The following is a 23542-nucleotide window of genomic DNA, read 5'->3' as shown; positions in this document are numbered from 1 at the left end:
TGCCTGAAAATCATCTAAAAACACAACCAAAAATCAATTCACACAAGAAAATATAATCACAAAAGAGAAAGAAAATCAAACCATGTGGGTTGCCTCCCACTCAGCGCTTGTTTAAAGTCGCGAGCCTGACTATTTTGTTGTCCTTAGGCGAGATCGGGTTCCGATAAAGGAATGTTGGTTCCTTCTTCGGGTTTTGCATCTGTGAAGTAAGGTTTTAGCCTCTGCCCATTGACGGTGAATTTCCTCCCATTGTCTTCCAAGACAACAGCTCCATAAGGTCTAACCTCTGTGATGGTGAAAGGTCCGGACCAACGAGACTTAAGCTTTCCAGGAAATAGCTTGAGTCTAGAGTTGAACAGAAGGACTTTGTCTCCAGCAGCGAAGTCTCTCGGGATTATCTTTCTGTCATGCCATGCCTTAGTTCTTTCCTTGTAGATTTTGGTGTTCTCATAGGCGTTCAACCGAATCTCGTCCAGCTCGTTCAACTGAACCATCCTCCTTTCTGCTGCGGTTTTAATGTCGAAGTTCATCAACTTCGTTGCCCAAAAACCACTGTACTCCAATTCCACAGGTAGGTGACAAGACTTTCCATAGACCAGATTAAAAGGAGTGGTGCCCAAGGGAGTCTTGTAGGCGGTTCTATACGCCCATAAGGCGTCATCAAGCTTCACAGCCCAGTCTTTCCTTGTTTTGCCTACAGCCTTCTCCAAAATTCCCTTGATTTCTCGGTTCGATATTTCAACCTGCCCACTTGTCTGAGGATGATAAGGTGTAGCTACCTTATGCTTTACTCCATGTTTCTTCAGCAGTTTATCGAACGTCTTGTTGATGAAGTGAGAGCCTCCATCACTAATAACCACTCTCGGGATTCCGAATCTTGGAAAAATGACTGTCTTGAACATTTTCTTGACAACACTAGAGTCATTTGTCTTGCTGGCTACTGCTTCCACCCACTTGGAGACATAATCAACCGCAACCAAGATGTACTCATTTCCATAAGAAGATGGGAAAGGGCCCATAAAATCAATTCCCCATACATCAAAAACTTCAACTTCAAGGATGAAATTTTGGGGCATCTCATTTCTCTTACTGATGTTACCCTTCCGCTGACATGCATCACACTTTGAGACAAACTCATGGGCGTCTCTGAAAAGTGTAGGCCACCAGTAACCAGCCTGCAGGACCTTAGAAACCGTCTTGAATGTTGCAAAATGGCCTGCGTATTCTGAGCTGTGGCAGTGGAAAAGAATCCCTTGCATCTCATTCTCCAGAACGCATCTCCTGAATAAACCATCTGAGCATCTCTTGTAGAGGAAGGGATCATCCCAGTAATAGTGGTTCACATCTCTCATGAACTTCTTCCTCTCATATCCCTTCAGGTTCGGTGGTTCAATTCCAGCACATAGGTAGTTTGCAAAGTCTGCAAACCATGGGAGATCATCCTGAATTTGTCTCATGGCACAGCAATCAGCCTGATCCAAATACTCATCCTCCAGCAAGGTGATCACATAGACATTCTCCTCGGGTAATGTATCATCCAGTGGTGTTTCAGCTTCCACTCTCATTCGGGAAAGATGATCTGCCACTCCATTTTCTGCTCCTCTCTTGTCTCTGATCTCAATATCAAACTCCTGTAGGAGTAAGATCCACCTTAAGAGTCTCGGTTTAGCATCTTTTTTCGTCATCAGGTACTTCAAGGCTGCATGATCTGTGTGCACAATTACTTTCGAGCCCACCAAATAGGACCTGAACTTCTCGAAAGCATAAACTACTGCCAGCAACTCCTTCTCAGTGGTAGCATACTTGATTTGAGCATCATCAAGCGTTCGGCTGGCATAATAGATCACATGGAGTTTCTTGTCTTTTCTCTGCCCCAAAACAGCTCCAATCGCGTAATCACTTGCGTCACACATTATTTCAAATGGCAAGTCCCAATCTGGTGGCTGCACAATGGGAGCACTGACTAGAGACTTCTTGAGAATCTGAAACGCAGCGAGGCAGTCAGCATCAAAAACAAACTTCGCTTCTTTGCACAGCAGACGGGTGAGTGGCCTCGCTATCATAGAGAAGTCTTTGATAAACCTCCTGTAGAAACCGGCATGTCCCAGAAAACTCCGAATATCCCTCACTGTCCTGGGAGGCTGTAGGCTGGTCATAACTTCAATCTTTGCTTTGTCAACCTCGATACCCTGCTCTGATATCCTGTGACCCAAAACAATGCCATCTTTCACCATGAAATGACACTTCTCCCAATTTAACACCAAGTTCTTCTCCTCACATCTTTCCAGCACCTTGCACAGATTAGCAAGGCAGTCGCTAAATGAAGAACCGTAGACTGAGAAATCGTCCATAAAAACCTCCATAATGTCCTCAATAAGATCAGTAAAGATCGACATCATGCATCTCTGGAAAGTTGCAGGAGCATTGCACAATCCGAAGGGCATTCTCCTGTAGGCAAAAGTACCGTATGGGCAGGTGAATGTTGTCTTCTCTTGGTCGTCTGGATGAATGGGTATCTGAAAGAACCCGAGTAGCCATCGAGAAAACAGTAGTAGGGGTGGTTGGCTAGTCTTTCCAGCATCTGGTCAATGAAAGGAAGTGGGAAGTGGTCCTTCCTTGTGGCTGAGTTTAGCTTCCTGTAGTCAATGCACATCCTATGCCCTGTGACTGTTCTGGTAGGAATCAGCTCAGCTTTCTCATTTGTGATGACAGTGATGCCACCCTTCTTAGGAACCACATGAACCGGGCTCACCCAAGTGCTGTCTGAAATTGGGTAGATCACCCCTGCACTCAACAGCTTTAGAATCTCCTTTTTCACAACTTCCATCAGTTTGGGATTCAGTCTTCGCTGGTGCTCTATGGACGTCTTTGACTCATCCTCCAAGTGAATCTTGTGCATGCAAAGATCTGGAGAAATACCTGTAATATCATCCAAAGAGTACCCCAATGCTTTTCTATACTTTCGCAATTTTGAAAGAAGCAAAGCGGTCTCCACATTATTCAGGTTAGCACAAATAATAACAGGATATGTGGAATTCGGTCCCAAGAATGCATACCTCAGCCCAGCTGGGAGGGCTTTAAGTTCCACCTTTGGAGCATTCTCCTCACTCCAATCTGGTTGGGAGGATGACGGTTTGACGGTTTTATCGGTGCCTGAGTCTTCAAGGCTGACATAGGCGACATGCTTCTCAATCGGTGAGGCTGAATCCAAAATCTCAGAAAATCCAACCACTTCTTGGTTCATGAACCCGAACTCACTCTCCCTTTGGGTCAATGCGACTTGTAGAGGATCATCAGTGTGCAACTCTTCATCCATTTCCTCCACCAGTTCAGTCAATGTATCAACCCAGAAAGTCTGTCCATCAATAGTCGGATTTTTCAGCACCTTCTCCACATTGTATCTCATCGCCATGTCTCCTAGACGTAAGTCTATATGCCCATTCTGTACATCAATCATGGCTCCAGCAGTAGCTAAAAATGGTCTGCCCAAAATGAGAGGATCTTTAGGTTCCTCTTCCAGCTCCAGAACTACAAAATCGGTAAGCACATATCCCTTTCCAACACCAACAGGGATGTTTTCTAGTACACCGACTGGTCTTCGCACTGATCGGTCAGCAAGGACCAAGGAGATCCTTGTAGGTTTGTAGTTCGTCATGCCTAGCCTCTCAGAGACAGAGAAAGGCATTAGGCTCACTCCTGAACCCAGATCGCAGAGACTCTTCTCAAAAGTAAGTGATCCAATGCGGCATGGTAGAACAAATGCTCCGGGATCTTCACGCTTTTTAGGCATGACATTTTGTAGAACTGCGCTACACTCCTCATTGAGCATCAACACACCCCGCTCTAGGCTCATCTTATCGGTAAGAATCTCCTTCATGTACCTTTTAAGAGAAGGTACCATCTTCACCGCTTCAACAAATGGCAATCTCACATGTAACTCCCCAACAAGGTTCTTTAGCTTCTCGTACTCACGTTCTTTGATCTTCTGCCTTGGTCTGGATGGGTATGGAGCCTTAGGAACATAAGCAGGAGGCGCCACATACACCTCTTCAGGTTCGGAGGAATTTGGTTTCGTCGACACGGGATCGGTCGATCCAGATGGACCGGATCGGTCGATCTCCTTCCCCTTGGATCGGTCGATCTGTTCTTGAGATCGGTCGATCTCTTTCTCTTTCGATTCCTCAATCGTTTTTCCACTCCTAAGTGTTATAGCATTCACAAACTCCTTTGGATTCGTCTCTGACTTCCCTGGTAGAAATCCAGGTGCTGTTCTGCTGCTGGAGGCGGTTTGAGCAACTTGCTTTTCCAAAACTTTCAAATGGGTGTTCAAAGCTTCGAACTTCCCATTAAGCTCTCCATACATGTTATCCACCTTGGTGTTTATCTCTGCAGTGCTATTCTTCTGACCTTCTAGCACCATTTGCAGCATCTTCTTAATTTCGTTATCCTGAGAAGGCTGTGACGAAGAGGCATTTCCTTGATTCTGATAGTTGTTGTACTGCTGCCTTTGCTGAAATCCTGAGTTGCCCGAGTTGTTCCCCTGATATTGATTTCTGTTCTGAAATCCTTGGTTGAACACACTCTGGTTCTGATTCTGGTTCTGCCTGTTTCCTGCCTGAGGGTAGGACTGATGTTGTGGATTCTCCACATTGTTGCTCCGGTAAGACAGATTATTTTGCTGATTTTGATTCCACCCAAGGTTCTGATTGTAGCCTCTGTTGTAGTTTCCTTGACCACCAATGTAGTTCACATCAGCCTGCATATCACTTGAATCATCACCAACAGCTTCTTGTGAGGAACGATAGCCTTGCTCCTCCACAAATTTCACAGATTTCTGATCTCTCTTGAGAAGCATCTCAATCTTGGCATTCAACTCATCTATCTTCTTGGATTCATAACCAACACCCTTCTGGCTGGTATCAAACCTTGACTTGCGGTTTGCTTTGCTGGATGACAGGTTGTTCAACAAGGTGTAAGCTTCTTCAACAGTCTTGGTCATGAAATCACCATTACTTGCTGTGTCCATGGCATCTTGACTCTCTTCATGAACTCCATTATAGAAAATGTTCAGCAAACTCACATCAGTGTAGCCATGGTGAGGGCAGTCCTGTGTGTACTCCTTGAAACGCTCCCAAGCCTCATGAAAGCTTTCTGAATCAAGCTGCTGAAAGCTTCCAATTCTGCTTCTCAGATATGTGGACCTTGACTTGGTGAAGAAATGCTGTAGAAAAGCAGCTCTTGTCTCTTCCCATGTAGTAAGAGATCCTGGAGGGATGGACTTTAACCATCTGATAGCTTTATCAGCTAAGGAAAACGGGAACAACCTGCATTTCAAAGCGCCTTGAGGAACTCCATTATGTCTGCTGGTGTCACAGACTCGCTCAAAATGCTCCAAGTGATACATCGGGTCCTCAGACGGGTTTCCATGAAACGGATTTTTCTCCACCAAATTAATGAGACCAGTCTTGATCTCAAAGTCTCTTCTCTCAATGGGAGGTGGGCGAATCCCAGAACGATCGGCATAGAATGCATCTGGTGTATCATAATGTGCAAGCGTCATCCTAGGCATGCCATAGTCTCCAGCCTGTTGTCTTGCAGCTACACCAGCCTGCTGATTATCACCAGCATTGTTGCCTTCTCGTTCATTTACAGGAATTGGATTTTGCGGGTTGTCCTGAAATTGGTCTTCTTGGTGTTCAGCCATTTCAACCTCTTCAGCGGACTCAAGTCTTTTCTTTTTCACTTGTCTCTCTAGGCGGCCGAGCTCTAACTCCAAAGGTATTAAATTCGATGATCCTTTGCTTCTAGTATGAAATCCGCTCATTCACCTGAAAACACAAACAGAAAGAGAAAGACAGAAACATTAGACAAAATAAAAAAAATGCTATAGTCTTAAACTGATCATTAACTCTAGGGTGACCAAATGGTCCCCGGCAACGGCGCCAAAAACTTGATGTCTCGAGTTTTAACCCGATTATCTAACTGCAAGTGCACAGTAAAGTACGCAGTAGTAATGCGGGATCGAATCCACAGGGACCGATGATCACACGTAGAGTTGCAGACAAGTTAATAGCTACAGCGAATCAAGATATATTTTTGATGGTTTTTATTTAATTTTCTTAGTGTCACAAACATAAACAAGCTGTAAAAAGATGATTTAAACGATTTGAAAACTATTTTAAAACAAACGTTGGGCATTGGGAATTCTCAGGGATTTCTTTTTAATCAAGATACAATTAATGGAAGACACAGGGATATATTAAGAACCGTCTAGAACTCAAACACGATATTAGAATTAACCTACTTCCGTAGCGCTAATTCTCTATGTTATAGAAATCTCCACACTAACTTCCGCTGAGTTTCAATTTCTAAACAAGCATTAAGAACAGGTTCAATATGTTCACAAAGCGCAATAACATCAACTTCCGAGGGTTAAGGACACTTTGCTCATCTAAAGTATTTTCGGAAGTTCAAACAATCACTTTCGGTGCATCAAACAATCTGAAATCATGAACTAAGTGATCAATTCAGTTCAAGCAGTAAGAAATCCATTAGATGAAGAACCAAAACGTAATCCCTTAGTCTACACACGTTTTATGGATCAAAACATCAAGAAATCCCCTATGAGAACCCCTAAACCCAACTAGATGACTACTCACACATAACTAAGCAAGAACAAAACGATTTTGATGAAGAAAACATGATAAGATTGTATTAAAACAGAGTAAAGGTTCAGAAGATCTTCTCCAAATGGTTTTGAGATGAACTCCTTTACAAATCTTCACAAATCACACCAAAACAAGTACAAAACACTCAAATCTCTCTCTAGAACTTGTAAATCTCCTCCTTGGTCGCCCCTGGTCTTTTCTGAGTCTCCAAAGTCGAGTTCTTCCTGAATTATTGAGGGGAGTGGGTAAAAAGGAGTGAAAAGCTCGTTTGTGCGTGTGGAGCCCGTAGCGCCTGAGATCGGTCGATCCACATGGCTCGGATCGGTCGATCTCGTGTATGAAAGCCTGGGATCGGTCGATCCAGGTAGCCCGGATCGGTCGATCTCGTGCTCTGTGCGATCAATACTTCATTCGGTCCATTGTTCGGTCCATCTTGCTTCTGAATAAATCCCGAATGCGTTCTTTTCTTTCAAGCTATCTAGTAACCTGCATATTACACTTAAGAACACCAAAACGCATCAAATAGACCAAAACATTAATTAAAACCGACCATTTAATTGCTCCAAAACGAGTTTAAAACCGTTAAAAACACGGAATATCAGTTCGGCTGCTGCTACATTTGGATATGTAAAAATTGAAAAAGTAAGTAATAACAATTTTAATAATATTTAAAATCACAGTAATTTATCCGCTTCAACATTTATATCCACCACTGCTCTATATAGCTAGGATTCACCATTAGCTTTGGTTGCTTATTGCTAAAAAACTTGTGAGTTTGAATATGAATGATCAATCAAATAATTCTCATTTAAATAGATTCGTTTATGTATGTGAACTTGCAATATACAAAATCTTATCACCAGAATATATGTTAGGATGAAATTAAAACATAACTAATAAGAATCGTTTTATCTTTTTTTTTTTTTTTTTTTTAAATCACTTATCTTTGTGTGTGTGTGTGTGTGTGCGCTTCAAAATGACACCGCAGTGAAACGTGTGAGGCTAATAAACTATTAGTATCAATCACAACAGAATAGCAGCCACACACTCTGTTTTGATCAAACGCCATTTCTCAGGTATCGCGAGTTCGAAACAGAGTAGTAAAGAATGGAGACGGCCCTGCTTCGGTTCCGCGTTAGTTTCTCCTGTCATCCTCATCCACACCACAAGAAAATCGCCGCTCATCACAGAGTCAACAATGAGATTCCTGGAGGATACGAAGACGAGTGGTCTCCTAAGGTTTTGAGTAGAAGATCATTACTAGCGACGGCTTCTGGGCTCTCACTGGCCTCTTCGACGTCTTTAGCGTTTCCAGGGGAAGGGTTAGCTGTCGTGAAACAAGGTCTTCTCGCCGGGAGAGTTCCTGGTCTGTCTGAACCTGACGACGAAGGTTCGCGTCTCTCTGTCTTTTTTTGCTTATAATTTACATTTTGCATGTAAATAGATAGTTAATGGTTTAAAATTTTGATTTTTATATCCATTAAATTATATAGATTCAACAAATCTTTAGGCTTTAGACATTGATACTTGGAGCTGTATTGTATTCTTCAATTTCTATTCCCTGCAACATTAGAATAGAGTCACACATTGTAAACAAGTTTTTTTTTATCTGAATTTTTTTTTAACATTCATTAAAAAAAAAAGGTATATATGGTACATTTGTTGTTGAGTTTGTGGGGGTGAGAATGTAATTGGAATGCTCTCAGGACAGGTTGGAGAACATACCGTAGACCAGACGAGAAGTCAGGAGGGCATGGAGTTGGTTGGAGTCCTATTATCCCTTACGCCTTCTCTGTTCCTCAAGATTGGAATGAGGTTTGGTCACTCGGTTCTGTTTCTTTGTTTTTTTTTTTTTTGCCAGCTACCCATTTAAACTATGGATGGTCACGAGTCGATTTTCCGAGAAGCTCCTCCCTCCAAGACTCTTCTTATTTGTTATTGTTTATAATCTATAGGTACCTGTATCGATAGCTGATCTTGGTGGCACTGAGATTGACTTAAGATTTGCTAGTCCTAAAGAAGGCCGCTTGTCTGTAATTGTAGCTCCCGTTCTAAGATTTGCAGATAGTAAGCGCTCTCTCTCCCATTAAAATATTTCATTCTCAGTCTAACATTTCATGTGTAATGATTATTATTGTTTTCAATAAATGGTTTTGTGACAGACCTTGGGGACAACGTGAAGATTGAAAACATTGGAACACCAGCGAAGGTGATCAACGCCTTTGGACCAGAAGTTATCGGAGAAAACGTTGAAGGGAAGGTGTTAAGTTCGAATGTAGCGGAACACGATGGTAGACTCTATTACCAGTTCGAGCTAGAGCCACCTCACGTGCTCATCACCGCAACCGCTGCTGGAAACCGTCTTTACTTGTTCAGTGTCACCGGAAACGGTGAGTCAATATATCTATCTTGTATGTTTGCTACAATCAATTTTATTGTTTTATACATTAATTATAAATAAATTTTGGTTTATGTTTTGATGCTAAAGGGCTTCAATGGAAGAGATACTACAAGGATCTGAAGAAGATAGCTACTTCCTTCCGAGTTGTTTAGAGACATTTGCCATAAAGTTTTTTTTTTTTTTGATCCATAAAGTTAAATGGATGATCACTCTCGTACATAATGTATTTGTATAAAGTTGAGAATCATGCACCTTATACAATGAACCAAATACGAGTAGTACATTTAAGTTCAACGTACGGTGTTCTCTATTTAGATTGATAAGAAGAGAGAACCTCGTGGTTTGTCTATGCCCCTCACTGGGAAGGATCCATTTTTGCGACTTACTTGCAACGGAAGCAAATCTTTTTGATATATTGTGCATTCGACCTATCCTTGGTTTAGGTTTTTACCGGCTACTAAATATATTATTCGAACCGATCTTTTTTTTGGTAAACTATTCGAATATCCGGATTTTTATTTTATTAAATAGTTCCGAAAATTGAGATTTGAATTGATCTAGAACCGATCCAAAACACTACGTGATCTTAAATAGCTCCAGATCTAACCCGAAAATAGGGCCAATCGGAATCGGATTACAGGTTATGAGGTTCATGAATTTCAACCCGAAGATTCAAATACCCGTACCTACACCTTGGTTCACTAGAAGTTCCGGTTTAGTACACATGATTCAATCTCAGTATTTCATTTAACCATCAAGACCTAAAAGAACCGACCCAAATCCGATTTGAAAATCTGAATACATGTGCCGGTTCACACTATAGGTCCCGGTTCAGTCCTCAATCTCAGTATATCTGGTTAAACCACCAAACCCACGTAATCAACAAGATAAGACATGAACTACCCACGCGCGCTGTCTAATTAAAAGCCAAAGCACGTGGGTGTGTTCACCTAACCAAACACTTAAACTTCTGGTCCATTTAATCGGCCTCGGTTATCTCGTCTGCTCCACTATCCAATCAAAACAACACGGATACAGAGAGATAACGAGAGTTATCGAGAGAGCAGCTTCCAAGAATGTCGTTGCTCATGGCGGTCAAACCCACTTCCCTATGCAACACCTTAAACCTTACGGCTTCGCCGAGATCCCCACGCACCAATCCTCGCGCGGCGAGATTGGTTAATCCGACGGCGAGGATCCAAACACGTATCCATCGTCTGATCCAGGAACAAGGCAGTATCCTCATGCCTGGATGCTACGACGCGTTATCAGCCGCCATCGTGCAGCAAACCGGATTCTCGGCCGGTTTCATCTCCGGTTACGCTCTCTCCGCTTCTCTTTTGGGTAAACCGGACTTCGGTTTGCTAACGTGCGCCTTTGACTCTCTTTATTTTCTTTCTTTTATTTTTGTTTGTCTGTTTGTTTGCTGTCGTTTTATTTGTTTTCTTTTGTCGTTTTAGTCCACCCGAGATGGCTGCGACGGCACGGTCGGTCTGTGCTTCGGCTCCTAACATACCCATCATTGCAGATGCTGGTAAAGTTTCCAACTTTGGTTCAGACAAAAAAAAGTTTCCAACTTTGTTAGTAAAGTTTACATCTTTGGTTCAGACAAAAATAAAGTTTCAAACTTTGGTAGTAAACTCAATAAAACAAGTTACTAAGAATGCAAAGAGACATAACAGAAGCTTGTTGATTCTTTAGTTAGAACATAACTGAGATGAAACTATGAATAGCTCTTGTCTTAAAAGATTCATTGATCTGTTTCAGACACTGGTGGAGGAAATGCACTAAACGTTCAAAGAACTGTGAAAGACTTGATCGCAGCTGGTGCTGCTGGCTGCTTCCTTGAGGTAAAAGCAATTAGTCTTTGTTGTGTCTTATTGTATTTGATTTGTTAATTTGACAATTTTTTTTGGTTGTTTTTGGTAGGACCAAGCATGGCCAAAGAAATGCGGTAAGTGTGACACATCTTCTTCATCAAGTCATTGTGATGATAATCATTTTCATTTTATGATCTTTTATGTGTTTTCCGTGTTAGGTCATATGCGTGGCAAACAAGTTATCTCAGCAGAAGAACATGCTGCCAAGATAGCATCAGCGCGAGACGCTATCGGAGACTCTGACTTCTTCCTCGTCGCGAGAACAGACGCACGTGCCACGTCTGCTAAGTCAGGACTCGAAGACGCCATTGCGCGTGTCAATCTCTACATGGAGGCTGGAGCGGATGCTTCCTTTGTGGAGGCACCTAGAGACGACGACGAGCTCAAGGAGATAGGCAAACGCACGAAGGGTTTCAGAGTCTGCAACATGATCGAAGGCGGAGTCACGCCGCTGCACACGCCCGAGGAGCTTAAGGAAATGGGGTTTCACTTGATTGTTCACCCCTTGACCGCGCTCTACGCATCGGCTCGAGCGCTTGTGGATGTTCTCAAGACTCTTAAAGAAACGGAACCACGAGGGGTCACTTGGAAAAGATGGCTACGTTTGAGGAGTTCAATAGTTTGGTGGATTTGGAGTCGTGGTTTGAGCTCGAGGCTCGTTACTCGAACCTTAGGAACGCTCTTGGGACGACTACAAAGTCATGAAGAGGGTTGCTGCTACTACAGAGGCACAAGTGGTTTTTTTTTTCTTTTTCTTTTTCTTTGAAATGTGTCTTAAGCTCCTCTGTTTGCTAATTGTCAGAGGATTGTTTGAGCAGTTGTCTCATCAATAAGACAATAATATGACTTCAGCAGTCGTATAGAAGTTCGTATTTTCCTAGATATCAGAAAATCCTTAGCCAAAAAAAAAAACTATTGATACTCCATTTGTTTTATAATATACTCTGTTATAGAATTATTTTTCTTAGTTTTAAAATATACAAGTTAATTTTACATCCACATAACTAATAAGTAACCAATTATAATTTATATTTTAATGATTAACTGAATTGTATTTAATTTATATTTATTCAATATTTCTTCCATTTCATTAGAATTGTACCGCAGTTATTGATATGTAATGTCACCATTTGGATCCTGAAAAAAAGAAAAGAAAAAGGGTGGTTGGTACAAGAAAAACCATACGCTCCTCCTACAAGTGTCAACCTCAATTCAATTCCTGGTATATAATGTTCCAATTATAAATAACGTTACAGTAAAGTTTAAGACAACAAGGTTCTATGGTGTAGTGGTTAGCACTCTGGACTTTGAATCCAGCGACCTGGGTTCGACTCCCGGTAGGACCTATATTTTTGATTTTTTTTTTCCACCTTAATATCCATTTGGCTAAATGATAAGATACACCAGATCACAATCGTATTGCATAAATCACCATCATCATCTTCTTTTTCTTCAGTACGTTCAACAAGACAGAAAAGCAATGGAATAATAAAAAAGGAGGCATGAGATCAATAAAGCAGTTGAGTGGACAGTTAAAAAGAGATGGTGAAAGTGTAGTGTAGCCTCCCCGCTATAAAGTTTTTTATTTATTAAATCAAAAGTGCATAACTGTAAAGACATCTCTTTATTTGCTTCTTCAAGCAGATCACACACCCTACCTCTCTTGTGTCCCAACTTCCTCTTCTTCTTCCCCATATCTCCTAAAAGCTTCACACACAATCCACAAAACCAACCTTTATTTTCTTATCTACACAAAAAAGTTTCATCTCTTGCTTTGATCCGATCATGGTGAAGGAAACAGTATATTATGATGTTCTTGGTGTCACTCCCTCCGCTTCTGAGGAAGAGATTCGCAAGGCTTATTACATCAAGGTTTGTTTGTTTTCTTTAGAGATTTTTCTGTTCTTGGATGACTAACTCTTAAATCTTTAGGCAAGACAAGTTCATCCTGATAAGAATCAAGGTGATCCTCTTGCTGCTGAAAAGTTTCAGGCAAGTTCTTTATATTGTCACCCATTTTCTTGTTTTTTTTTTCTAATAAATAATCTTGATAAAATCAAGAGTTTACTTCTTGGCCACGGAACAGGTTCTAGGTGAAGCTTACCAGGTTCTGAGTGATCCTCTTCTGCGTGAAGCGTATGATCAGACTGGAAAACTCTCAGCTCCCAAGTAATGTTTTCTTCTTCTCTTGATTCTTGAATAAACAATGTGTTGTTTCTCTCTTCTAATGTTTTTTGATCATTCAGAGAAACAATGGTTGATCCAACGGCTGTTTTCGCTCTACTCTTTGGAAGTGAACTATTTGAGGATTATATTGGTCACTTAGCTGTTGCATCAATGGCTTCTGAAACAGAAAACTCTGATCAGATTCATGACAAACTAAAGGCAAATCAAACTTATATATTATAACTAACATATCCATATATGATCTTTACATAAACAAAGATCATTCTTCCTTTTTTTTTAATTTGTAGGCTGTTCAGAGAGAAAGAGAAGAGAACCTAGCTAGGTTTCTCAAAGATTTTCTAAACCAATACGTCCATGGAGACAAAGAAGGTTTCATACACCGCGCTGAGTCTGAAGCCAAGAGGCTTTCAGATGCAGGTCTTGTCTCCTTCCCTCCTTTTTATTTTACATGTTAGTTAATTACACAAAAACATTTATTCTTATGAATGGATTTGTTTATAGCTTTTGGAGTGGATATGTTGAATACAATTGGATATGTATACACAAGACAAGCAGCTCAAGAGCTTGGGAAGAGAGCTATTTACTTGGGGGTTCCTTTTGTAGCTGAATGGGTTAGGAACAAAGGACATTCTTGGAAGTCACAGATGAGTGCAGCCAAAGGTGCTTTTCAGTTACTTCAGCTGCAAGAAGAGAGTAACAGGCGATTCAAGAAAGATGGAGCTAGTCCTGCGAATGAGTTGGAGTCTCATATTCAGACAAACAAAGAAACACTTATGGGATCTCTTTGGAAACTCAATGTAGTTGACATTGAAGTGACTTTGTTGCATGTGTGTCAGATGGTGAGTTCTTTTGGATGCTTATGTTTGTTGGAACTCAAGATATGATGATGATGATGATTGTTGAAACTATGGTTAGGTATTGCGTGAAAACAACTTGAGGAAAGAGGAGCTTAAGTCTAGAGCAATGGCTCTCAAGATTCTTGGCAAGATTTTTCAGGTTTAAATCATATCAACATTGTTTGATCTGTTTTTGTTTCTTGTGGCTCATTCAAGATTGTTGCTGCACTGCTTGTGCAGCAAGGAAAGCAATCTAGGAATGGTGCAACATCAAGAAGAGAAGATGAAGACAGCAGTGATGATGATGATGACAGTAGCAGCGATGATGATTCTTCACAGCCACTTTCATACAGAACCCTCTGCTCACTCAGGTATAATTATCACTTTTGACTTCATTCCATGATGCTATTTGTTAAATTTATAAACAGAGGTTCAGGTTCTTGACTGTGACATTTTACAGGGCATTGGTAGACTCTTTAGATGTCTCTGCAATCCAGCATTTGATGTAGACGATGATGAAATCGTATACAAGGGCAAATGATCAATACCACACTGAAAGTGATGGTATCACATGGGCATGTGATTGCAGCCACAAAGTTATTTATTCTTTATATATATAAAATTATATTTTGCAATGATGATTATTGATGGATCAAACTTTAACAAAGTGTTAAAATAAGTACAAAAACGCACTATTTGTACTTGTAATCATTTACAAGATTGCTTTATGTTTTGTTATAATATTCTTTCCATTTGGTGCTATTCACACTCAAATTGAGTATTCAACAATTATCAACAACCATAAGGGCCAAATGATCTCAGACAAACCTTTTTTACTTAACAAAACCTTTTTTCTGAAACCTCAAGCTCCCCCACCTCTTCGATATATTTGTCAATAGTTTCAGCACATCTTCTCTTTCTCTACCGCTTCTTGCCTGAATCTTGGTTTGCAACTCAATCACTTCATCTTCAACTATTTTTATTTTTGAATTTTGAAAATAATTTACTAATGTTTTATAATATATAACATTTGGTATTCTGATTTGCATTATAATAGGTTAAATTATAGTTAAATAAATAACTAATGACGTTCTTGGCTAGAAAACAAACGTTTAATATTTTCTTAATACCTTAAAACGTTGTTTAATAAAAAAAGGGAAGAAATATTTAATTATTAGTTTCCAACTTCAGATTTAGTGGCTACATGTTATTTTATGATTGTGAACTTGTTAAAACTTAAGAGGTAAATTAATTTGAAATCATTTCAAGGTTGCTTACATGATCAAAGGCAAACTCAAACAAACAAGCATTTATTTATTTAACCTCTAGGCTTGTATGTACACATACCAAGGGAGAGAGACCCCTTAGTCTTCACACTAGTTCAATGAGCCGGGTGAGGTAAAGCTGTGTGTGTGCGGTGAGCCTGAAGGATGCAAGCACAGTGAACCGATGTTAAGTTCAGACAACCGCTCATGACAAGTGAATGCCTGCCTGAACAAGTGTGGAGCGCAGGGAACGTATCACAAACCGCTTGAACAGCTGAAGGTGTGAGGTAAGTGCATTGGCTAATGTTAAGGTTTCTTAGTCCTTCTTCGTCGAAATTGCCTTTCTTAACCGATCTCCACATCTCGTGTTTGTTCTTCACTCCGCTCTGAGCCAGCGAGTACATGGCCCTGTCGGTTATGTTTCTGCAATAGTATAGCCCCAATGACCTTAAGTGTACACAACGATTAGCCAAAGCCACCACACTCTCATCTGCAACAACAACAACAACAACAACAACAACAACAATAACAATAACAACATGAGACCATAAACATATTTAGGTTAATATTAATTTAAAATCGACAATTTTGGGAGATGCCACCCATGTATAATACTCCATTTTGCAAAAAAAAATGTTGTTTTGATATTTTTCACAGAGATTAAAAAGATAAATAAAATGCATTTACGGTTTTATTAGCTTATCTATTTAATCTATTTAATCGATAGTATAATAAAATTATTTATAAAATCAAATGCATTTTATAATTAATATTAAATTTAAAATAAATATAAATTGCATTGAAATTCTAAAATGCCACAATTTGAGCGGAACCATACACTACTAGAGACGAGATAGGTCTTTTTTTTTTTCAAAATAACACTTTCCATGAAACAAAGAGTAATTTGGAGCCGGCTTAAATGTTTCATCCGGTTGTGTTTAAAGTCTTATACTTTAAGAGTGTTTACCTGTAATAAGTACACAGCCACAGAGATCAAGGCTTCTAAGATCAGGACAACCATAAGCTAAACTCATGACACCATCATCACTTATCTTCTCACACCATCCCAAGTTTAGTGACTGCATTTGACTACAGTTCTCTCCAATAGCCTGCATAAATTTATTTCAGTTTGCTGATGTATATATAAAGATTTCAAAATTTTTAAAATGGTACCTGCAATGCACTGTCAGATACAGCTTCCACACAACCACAAAGATTCAGAACTTTAAGCTTCCTACAAATCCTTGTCAAATACGCGAGAGCAGTGTCGCTGAACGAAGTGCAGCCGCTAAGGTTGAGTTTAGTGAGGTTAGTGCAGCCGCGAGCTAGAGAATAGAGGGAGTGGTCAGTGAGTTTCAAGCTTTTGCTTAGGTCAAGATCTTGTAACTCGTGACAGTGATTCGCTATGGCTTCCACTGCGTTGTCTTCGAGTTGCGGTTTGTCTTGTCTTAGTACTAGAGTCTGAAGCTTGACGAGTTTTGGTGCGAGAGACAGAACCAAACTGTTCATGTCTTTCTTGCACCTAAACAAGTAACACACATAAAAAAAAAAAAAATCAAATCCTCCTAGTTTATTACATAATCTTGAAACTAAAACCATCATCAAGAAACTGTCTTAATCTCAGATTGAGTTTCATCAAGAAATTAATATTAAATCTTAAATATTTACAAAATCCAGTCTAATTGAAACATCACAACACAATCACACAACAATGAAACAAATATAGAATAAGAAGTTGTGTGCATACCATGAGAGGGAGAGACGAGTGAGACCGAAGGAGATAGCATCTCTCCAGCCAGAGCAAACACCAGAAGCAATGATGACCGTCCGATCATCAACAAGGTTAAGGATCCTCATGAGAAGCTCCACAGGGATATCTTTCCACTCGGTGATCATGTTTCCTTCCATCTTCTCGAAGCATAGGTTAAGTGATCCTCCTTCACTCATCATCTCGGTTAAGCGGTTTCTTGATTCTACCACCACAAAAGAAACTGAGAGATTAGGAGTAAAACAGAGAGAGAGAAATGACATTTACTAATATCTCTTGGAAAACGACAAACGTAAGATAATTAAATAAAACTGAAACTAAAACTAAAACGCAATCAACATTTATGTCTCTTCCTAACTTTTTTGACTAACGTAGGACCATAGTCTTTTTTTCTTCACTTCGTTTTTGTTCAGCAAAAACATAAATCCTCTGTTATTTATTTAAAGATCGAAATTATTTTGATCATACCTCTGAACAACTCTCTGTAATGTTCTTGAAACTTCTTGCTCTTTGTAATGAATCCGTGGACACTCGTGACTCCTGAGGATGATAACGAAAGAGGAGAAACAAATTATAAAAGAAGTTTGTATTATAAAAGGGGAAAGAGGCAAGACTAAACGTACCGGATATGTATATGACACGTGATATGACACGTGTCTAAATTTGAGTGGTGATACATTACTATGAATCTATCTTCAGTTCGACTTTTCTTTTTTAGCTGCATAATTAATCACCGTTGTAATATGATTATAGTTTGTAATATGTTGACGATAACAATTTGTTGTAGTTTATAATAATAATAACATGAAAGTTTCGGAAAACACCAAGAAAACAATATATCTCATGGAAATGGTTTATAACTATATGATTAATTAGATAATAATTAATTAGATAATATACTACTTCAACATGATTTTGAAAAGTATATACAATTGATTAAATTTGAAGCCGAGTTGCATAATGAATGAATGGACACATATCTCAGGGGCCCGTTGACCCGTCAAGGGAAAAAACTCCCAAAAACTGTTAAAAGCTGGGGGAAAGTAAGAAGAAGCTGGTAAAATCCTTCTTCTTTTTTTAAATCATGGAAGCCCCTAAGCTATATACTATAGTTTAGAGATTCTATTATTATATGATGGTTCTATCCTAGTTGATGTTTTAATGGAATATACCTTGGACTTTTGGGATTTTTGCCGGAGTACAGATGTTATTTTTTACTTAGGTGTTCCTTTTTAGTTTTAATTTTTAAATATTACTTATAGAGTTGCATAAAGCCAATTCACAAAATCTGTTAGAAGAGAGTGAAATAATGAATGTTCTCTACCGTAGTGCTGTATTTATGTAAAGTTACACTGATTACAACAAAATATATTGCTAGACGAAACTTTCACCTTGTATACAAAAAGAGAATCGCAAAATGGAAACTTTCATTTTGACCGTAATAATAAGATACATATAATGAAGAACAGAAAAAAATTCGCAAGAGCTACAAAATGCACTCAAGGTATCTTTGAGTTGGTGGGCACGTTTTTCAAATTCCCACCAGTACTTCATTCCTCCACCCATGGATTCACTAATTAAGGTTTGATTTGTTATATACTTACTGACACGTTTTGTTATTAACAAAAGTTACCGTAATCTAGTAACATATATACAAAACAAATCATTGTATTACATGTTTATAGATGACTAATTTATATTAAAAATGATTCTCGTACTATTTGTTTTACTAGTATGAAAGTTATTTGACCGCTTTGATAAGCATATATTTTTACCATATGCATATATCTATGATAATCGTGTATAGTAAACAGCTAAAACATATGTTAACCTATTTAATAAATGGATATTTTTGATGAATACATAATACTTTTTTACTCTTTGGAGTTTGGACATGTCAACGAGCGATAAATCCATTTATAAACTGGCTATCTTCAAGACATATCAATTGGCCGGTTGGCTTTGTTTGTATGCTTACGTAACATATATACAAAATCTTGAAGAACAGCTATACTTACGCATATAAAAATAAAATACGCAACCTGAATCTTAAAGATAAACGTATTGTTTGATTGTTTCTGCGAGAATGAGTTTATATAATTCTTTTGTAGGGGGTCACGCAACGAGATTATACTTTTAAGTATTGCTTAAAAGATATAAAATGGACATTACGGAAGACGTAATACTAGTATTTAGAAGGGACATGGAAACGGCAAGACGTTTACTTTTTCTTGGTTTCATGCATAGTTAGACTTTAGACCTGATAGCTAGGCTGGTTCGCCTTATCCGAGGCCGCACTCCTTTTTATCGCTTTTCGACTCTCTCACATCTACTCTTATTAGCCTTCCTCAATCGAAGGGCCTATTTTTAGGTAAATTTAACCTTACTTTATCGATAAGACTTTCATTTCATAAAATATTTATTGTACAGAGATTGAATTACATTTGACTGTATATTTTCATTGAGTTATACAACTAATTATACGTCTTATTATACTGCTTTATGCCAAGTCAATCAACTCATTTTCATGGCCAAGTTTTTTTATAAAAAAGATTACAACATAGGTTCAATAAATTAACCATTGTTTATCCACATTATATAATAGTCCAAACTTTAGATAAAAGGTCATTTTAAAGTTTTAACAAACATGGATATTATACATTTGGCCAGAGATCATTTTCCCATACAAAAAGCAAACCTTTCAATAGGAAAAGTTCCATATTATTCTATTATAGACATGTTCAAATGGTGCATTTCACGGTCATATACTATGACTAAGTAACCACAAACCCGGTTTTGGTTCGGTTTGATTTCCAGTAAACCTCCAAAATCTCTGACCGAGTCAAAACACCCCACTAGACCTTCTACATCATAGATTCGATTCATACATAATACACATTTTACGGTACATTTTATCCACACAATGCAATCTGTTTGACATGGGTTACCTTTTCCATCAAGGCAACAACTTCTCCAGCAAATTCCCAAAGAAGAAACTGGTTTTGGCCCATCCTCTTCCTGTTCCGGCTTGACCTTCTTCTTTCCATCTCTTGCTTGGAACCTTATTCTTCACGTTAATCATCATGCTGTGTCCGATCTCTCCTCGTAACGCCTCGATGGTCTTCACGTCTACTGGATTCCCCGAAGCATCTCTCACATAGAAAACGTTAACTGCTTGTTCTCCTACTGTTGTCACACCAGCTCTCGTCACTGAAAGCCCGTGCTCTCTCAGAATCCTAGTCACTTCCGACAGTAGTCCAACTCTGTCCTTTGCGCACAGCTCCAAACTCCAACCCTAGAGTTAAATATCAGACAGTAACTTAAGCACTTGTTGCCTTCTAATGCAAGAAACACCAAAATAGATGTGACAGAAACTCAAACACTTGCTCTCTTCTAATGCGAGAAAAACCAAAATAGTAACTTAGGCACTTATTGCCTTCTAATGCAAGAAAACCAAAATAGATGTGACAGAGACTAAAGCACTTGTTGCCTTCTAATGCAAGAAACACCAAAATAGATGTGTTTTTTAGGGTTAACTTACCTCGCTGACTCTTCTATGGATTGCAGCTTCTAGACATTTGATAACTCTCTCTTTCTCTCCTTCCGAGTCAAGAGTGCAACCGTCTTTTGTCTGATAAAATACTCCTGAGAAGCATGAGGACCACTCGATGTAATCGTTGCGTGAAACACAATGTACTGCATGTCCGTAAGCGTGCAAACAATGTCGAACATGAGCTTGGGCCGGTCCTCGCAACTCACGTTTACCACAGAATAACCTTTCTCTTCGCAATTCTCAATCGTGATCTTGGGCACGGAACCATCAACCTTAGTCACTGCCTCGTAGTCTCTATCAGCGAAAAGCATCTGATGAAGCCTACGGTCAACGTGAGTAGACCCAATTGAGAGACACGTCCTTGCAACTTTCTCATCTTCTTGTTCACACCCGCGCAGCACGAGGTTGAGCTGTTCTTCCATGGTAGATAATCTTTGTGGATCATCAACGGCTCTAGAGGTTTCGTTATCATTCACATAGAGAACACACGCGATCCTACGGTTATGAGTCCATGCTTCAGCTGCTACCACGTTGAAGTGGAGGTCTGCTAGTACGGCTGAGACCTCAGATAAGAGACCAGGACGGTCACGAGCAATGATCTCGATCGATGTGTGGTCTCCTAGTGAATGAACACCGACTCTTTTGCCTGGCCAAGTGTTTTGTGAAGCTGAAGCATAGCCCTTTGGTCCTAGCACCTGACAAGAAAAACAAGAATCATATATATTGTAATAACAATCCAATGGATATATATACTAGTGTTATGAAAACGGTTCTAGGCGGTTAATAGATATATAATTTTATTTATAAATTTCATAATAATTAATATAACGTATTATAAAATCTTATGAAAATAAAATTATATGAATTTTGTTATTCATAAATCTTTATATTAAATACTATACTGTTATATTTAGTATATTGTTATAATTTGTAAAGCTTAAGGAATTTCCATCTTCATTCCATATTTTACTCTAAGATGGAATAATGAAAAAACAATAAAATTTTTAATATTACTATATTTACTTCATTACTCATTCCATTTTAAAGTAAAATATGGAGCTATGGAGATGCTCTTAGACCCCTAAGTACTAATTAAGGCTTTTAGTTAATCATTATAGGTGCTAGGCTTTGAATAACATTGGAATTACGTACCTTCTCGATGTAATCGATGGTTTTGCTATCAGTAACCTTGTTTCCTTGTTGATCAGTGACATGGAATACTATTAAGATGTGAAAACAGAACCAGTGAGATGCTTCATTGTAATGAATTTTTTTGTTGTTGTTGTGAATGTATAAATGTGTAATTATTACCGTCCATGAACCATCCACCATCAGAAGAGATGTAAGCTTTGGTGATAGTGAGATCGAGATCGGTTAGAACTTGCACAACTTCAAGTAGTATTCAGGTTTGTTCATACTGTCAACCTATTAATAAACACACACACACACATCAAGTTTTACTGATGAGAATCATCAAATCAATTTTATGGGAGAAAGAAGGATGGATACCTTGACAAGAGTGCATTCTTTGCAGCTAGTGTTATCTATAGAAACACTGCAACAACAAAAAAATAGAGAAGTATGAGCTTTAAAAGCAGTATCAAATAATGACACTTGATCTTAAATGTAAAAATGTGATAATTTGAAAAGAGTTGGTGATTATTACCTTGGAGGATTGATTCTGGTGCTCAAGTTCTCATATTCAGGATCGAAATACGGCCAGTAAACTTTAGCCATTAAAGAGAGACAGGCTCTTCACACGTTCTGCAGTTAACCAGGAGAGCTTTTATATATCAGAAAGACAAGACACAGAACAAGACAAAGGATAAGAAGAAGCAGGCTTTAGTTCAGTCTCTCAACAGCTTGCAAGAAGATAAGATATATTCGGAGATTTTGCCAATAAGTGAATCTTGGCCACTAAGTAACTAGACAGAAGAAGCGGAATCTAGACAAGATAGAAATAAAGATTTCATAAAGAGAGACACCAAAACTGAGATTCTCTGAGAAAAAAACAAGAATCTCTCACTGCTCTTTCTCTGGTCCTTTCTCAACCAAAGAAAAACAGAAGAATATATTCCTAAAAAGATCTCTTACTATGAAAATCAAAACTAAAATATTTTTTATGAGCAAACTGTTTTTATTCTTTCTCATAAGACTTGACATCAGATTCTCACTATTTGCATAAAGGAATCGATGCATAGAAGTAGCTGTCAAAGTGAAAAAAAGGTTATTAAATAGTAACAAAAAACTTCCATGTAAGAAGATTTTATTGGTGGTCAAAGATGGAATCTAAAATGTTACACTGTATAGTAATAAAATAAAATAATAAAAATACCCATTATGACAATACGCCGACTTGCGACACACTGAACATAGACACCAACAACATGAAGATGAGACAAAGTCTGTTAGCCGATTCCGTGAAATACATCAAATATCCACTTTGTAATATATAAAAACTTATGGGCTTTGTCAACATAATACATGGTTCTTAAACTCTGTTGAAATACATGTGCGAGTTTCTATAGAGCTCGTGTGTGTGTTCTGAGTTCTCCATACAGAATTTAAGATAAATCTTATTACAAAAACACTTGTGACAGAATCACAGCTTGAAAATGACAGGAAACAAAACACACAGAATTGAATAAACAAAATATCAAACAAGAAGACGTTATGGTTTTGAAAGTGATGAGAGAATGAATACTATGAATAGTTTACCTTAGTATGAGAAGACAGCTCAAGGTTTGTGAGTCGGCTAGAGAGGAGAGACAGAGGGAAATCTATGGAGATTATTACAAAGAGACCGATTATTTAAGGTAATAATAAGATCTTTTACATTCGAAAAGACAAAAGACCAGAGAGAGAGATAGAGACAGAAGCTAATTAAAGTGTCCACAAGGAGAAACAAAAAGATGACTGTCCACCTGACTCTCTCGATGCCTAATAAAGTTCTCTCTCTCTCTCTTTCTTTTAATGAGATTGAA

The 23542-nt window shown here is 38.7% G+C and overlaps 3 protein-coding genes, 2 non-coding genes and 2 pseudogenes across 5 annotated transcripts; 5 read left to right on the top strand and 2 right to left on the bottom strand.

The window, feature by feature from the left end:
- The first annotated feature begins 5087 nt into the window (after window positions 1-5087).
- LOC125589404 lies at window positions 5088-5194 on the top strand. The gene has a single exon (XR_007325597.1). It is a non-coding gene; the product is annotated as a small nucleolar RNA R71 (small nucleolar RNA).
- A 2483-nt stretch (window positions 5195-7677) lies between these two features.
- On the top strand, window positions 7678-9363 carry LOC125589168 (psbP domain-containing protein 4, chloroplastic-like). Its single transcript, XM_048761514.1, has 5 exons — window positions 7678-8058; window positions 8380-8483; window positions 8624-8735; window positions 8831-9058; window positions 9157-9363. The coding sequence occupies exons 1-5, from the start codon at window positions 7776-7778 to the stop codon at window positions 9219-9221; spliced, it is 792 nt and encodes a 263-aa protein (XP_048617471.1). The 5' UTR covers window positions 7678-7775; the 3' UTR covers window positions 9222-9363.
- A 663-nt stretch (window positions 9364-10026) lies between these two features.
- LOC125589167 lies at window positions 10027-11831 on the top strand (annotated as a pseudogene).
- Window positions 11832-12223: 392 nt separating this feature from the next.
- On the top strand, window positions 12224-12295 carry TRNAQ-UUG. The gene has a single exon. It is a non-coding gene; the product is annotated as a tRNA-Gln (tRNA).
- A 145-nt stretch (window positions 12296-12440) lies between these two features.
- Window positions 12441-14729, top strand: LOC125589166 (chaperone protein dnaJ 10-like). The gene is made up of 9 exons (XM_048761513.1): window positions 12441-12821; window positions 12882-12941; window positions 13036-13118; window positions 13196-13334; window positions 13424-13553; window positions 13638-13975; window positions 14052-14132; window positions 14213-14343; window positions 14433-14729. The coding sequence occupies exons 1-9, from the start codon at window positions 12735-12737 to the stop codon at window positions 14479-14481; spliced, it is 1098 nt and encodes a 365-aa protein (XP_048617470.1). The 5' UTR covers window positions 12441-12734; the 3' UTR covers window positions 14482-14729.
- A 472-nt stretch (window positions 14730-15201) lies between these two features.
- LOC125574872 (F-box protein SKP2B-like) lies at window positions 15202-17568 on the bottom strand. Its single transcript, XM_048761512.1, has 5 exons — window positions 17474-17568; window positions 16985-17210; window positions 16411-16759; window positions 16205-16346; window positions 15202-15727 (listed from the first exon to the last, which is right to left on the bottom strand). Exons 2-5 carry the CDS (start codon window positions 17185-17187, stop codon window positions 15354-15356), a joined length of 1068 nt encoding a protein of 355 aa, XP_048617469.1. The 5' UTR covers window positions 17188-17210; window positions 17474-17568; the 3' UTR covers window positions 15202-15353.
- A 2121-nt stretch (window positions 17569-19689) lies between these two features.
- Window positions 19690-22491, bottom strand: LOC125589165 (annotated as a pseudogene).
- Window positions 22492-23542: the final 1051 nt, after the last annotated feature.

This window comes from Brassica napus, chromosome C6, assembly GCF_020379485.1.
Source record: "Brassica napus cultivar Da-Ae chromosome C6, Da-Ae, whole genome shotgun sequence".
Lineage (NCBI taxonomy): Eukaryota > Viridiplantae > Streptophyta > Magnoliopsida > Brassicales > Brassicaceae > Brassica > Brassica napus.
This window is presented reverse-complemented; position numbering and strand designations above follow the sequence as displayed.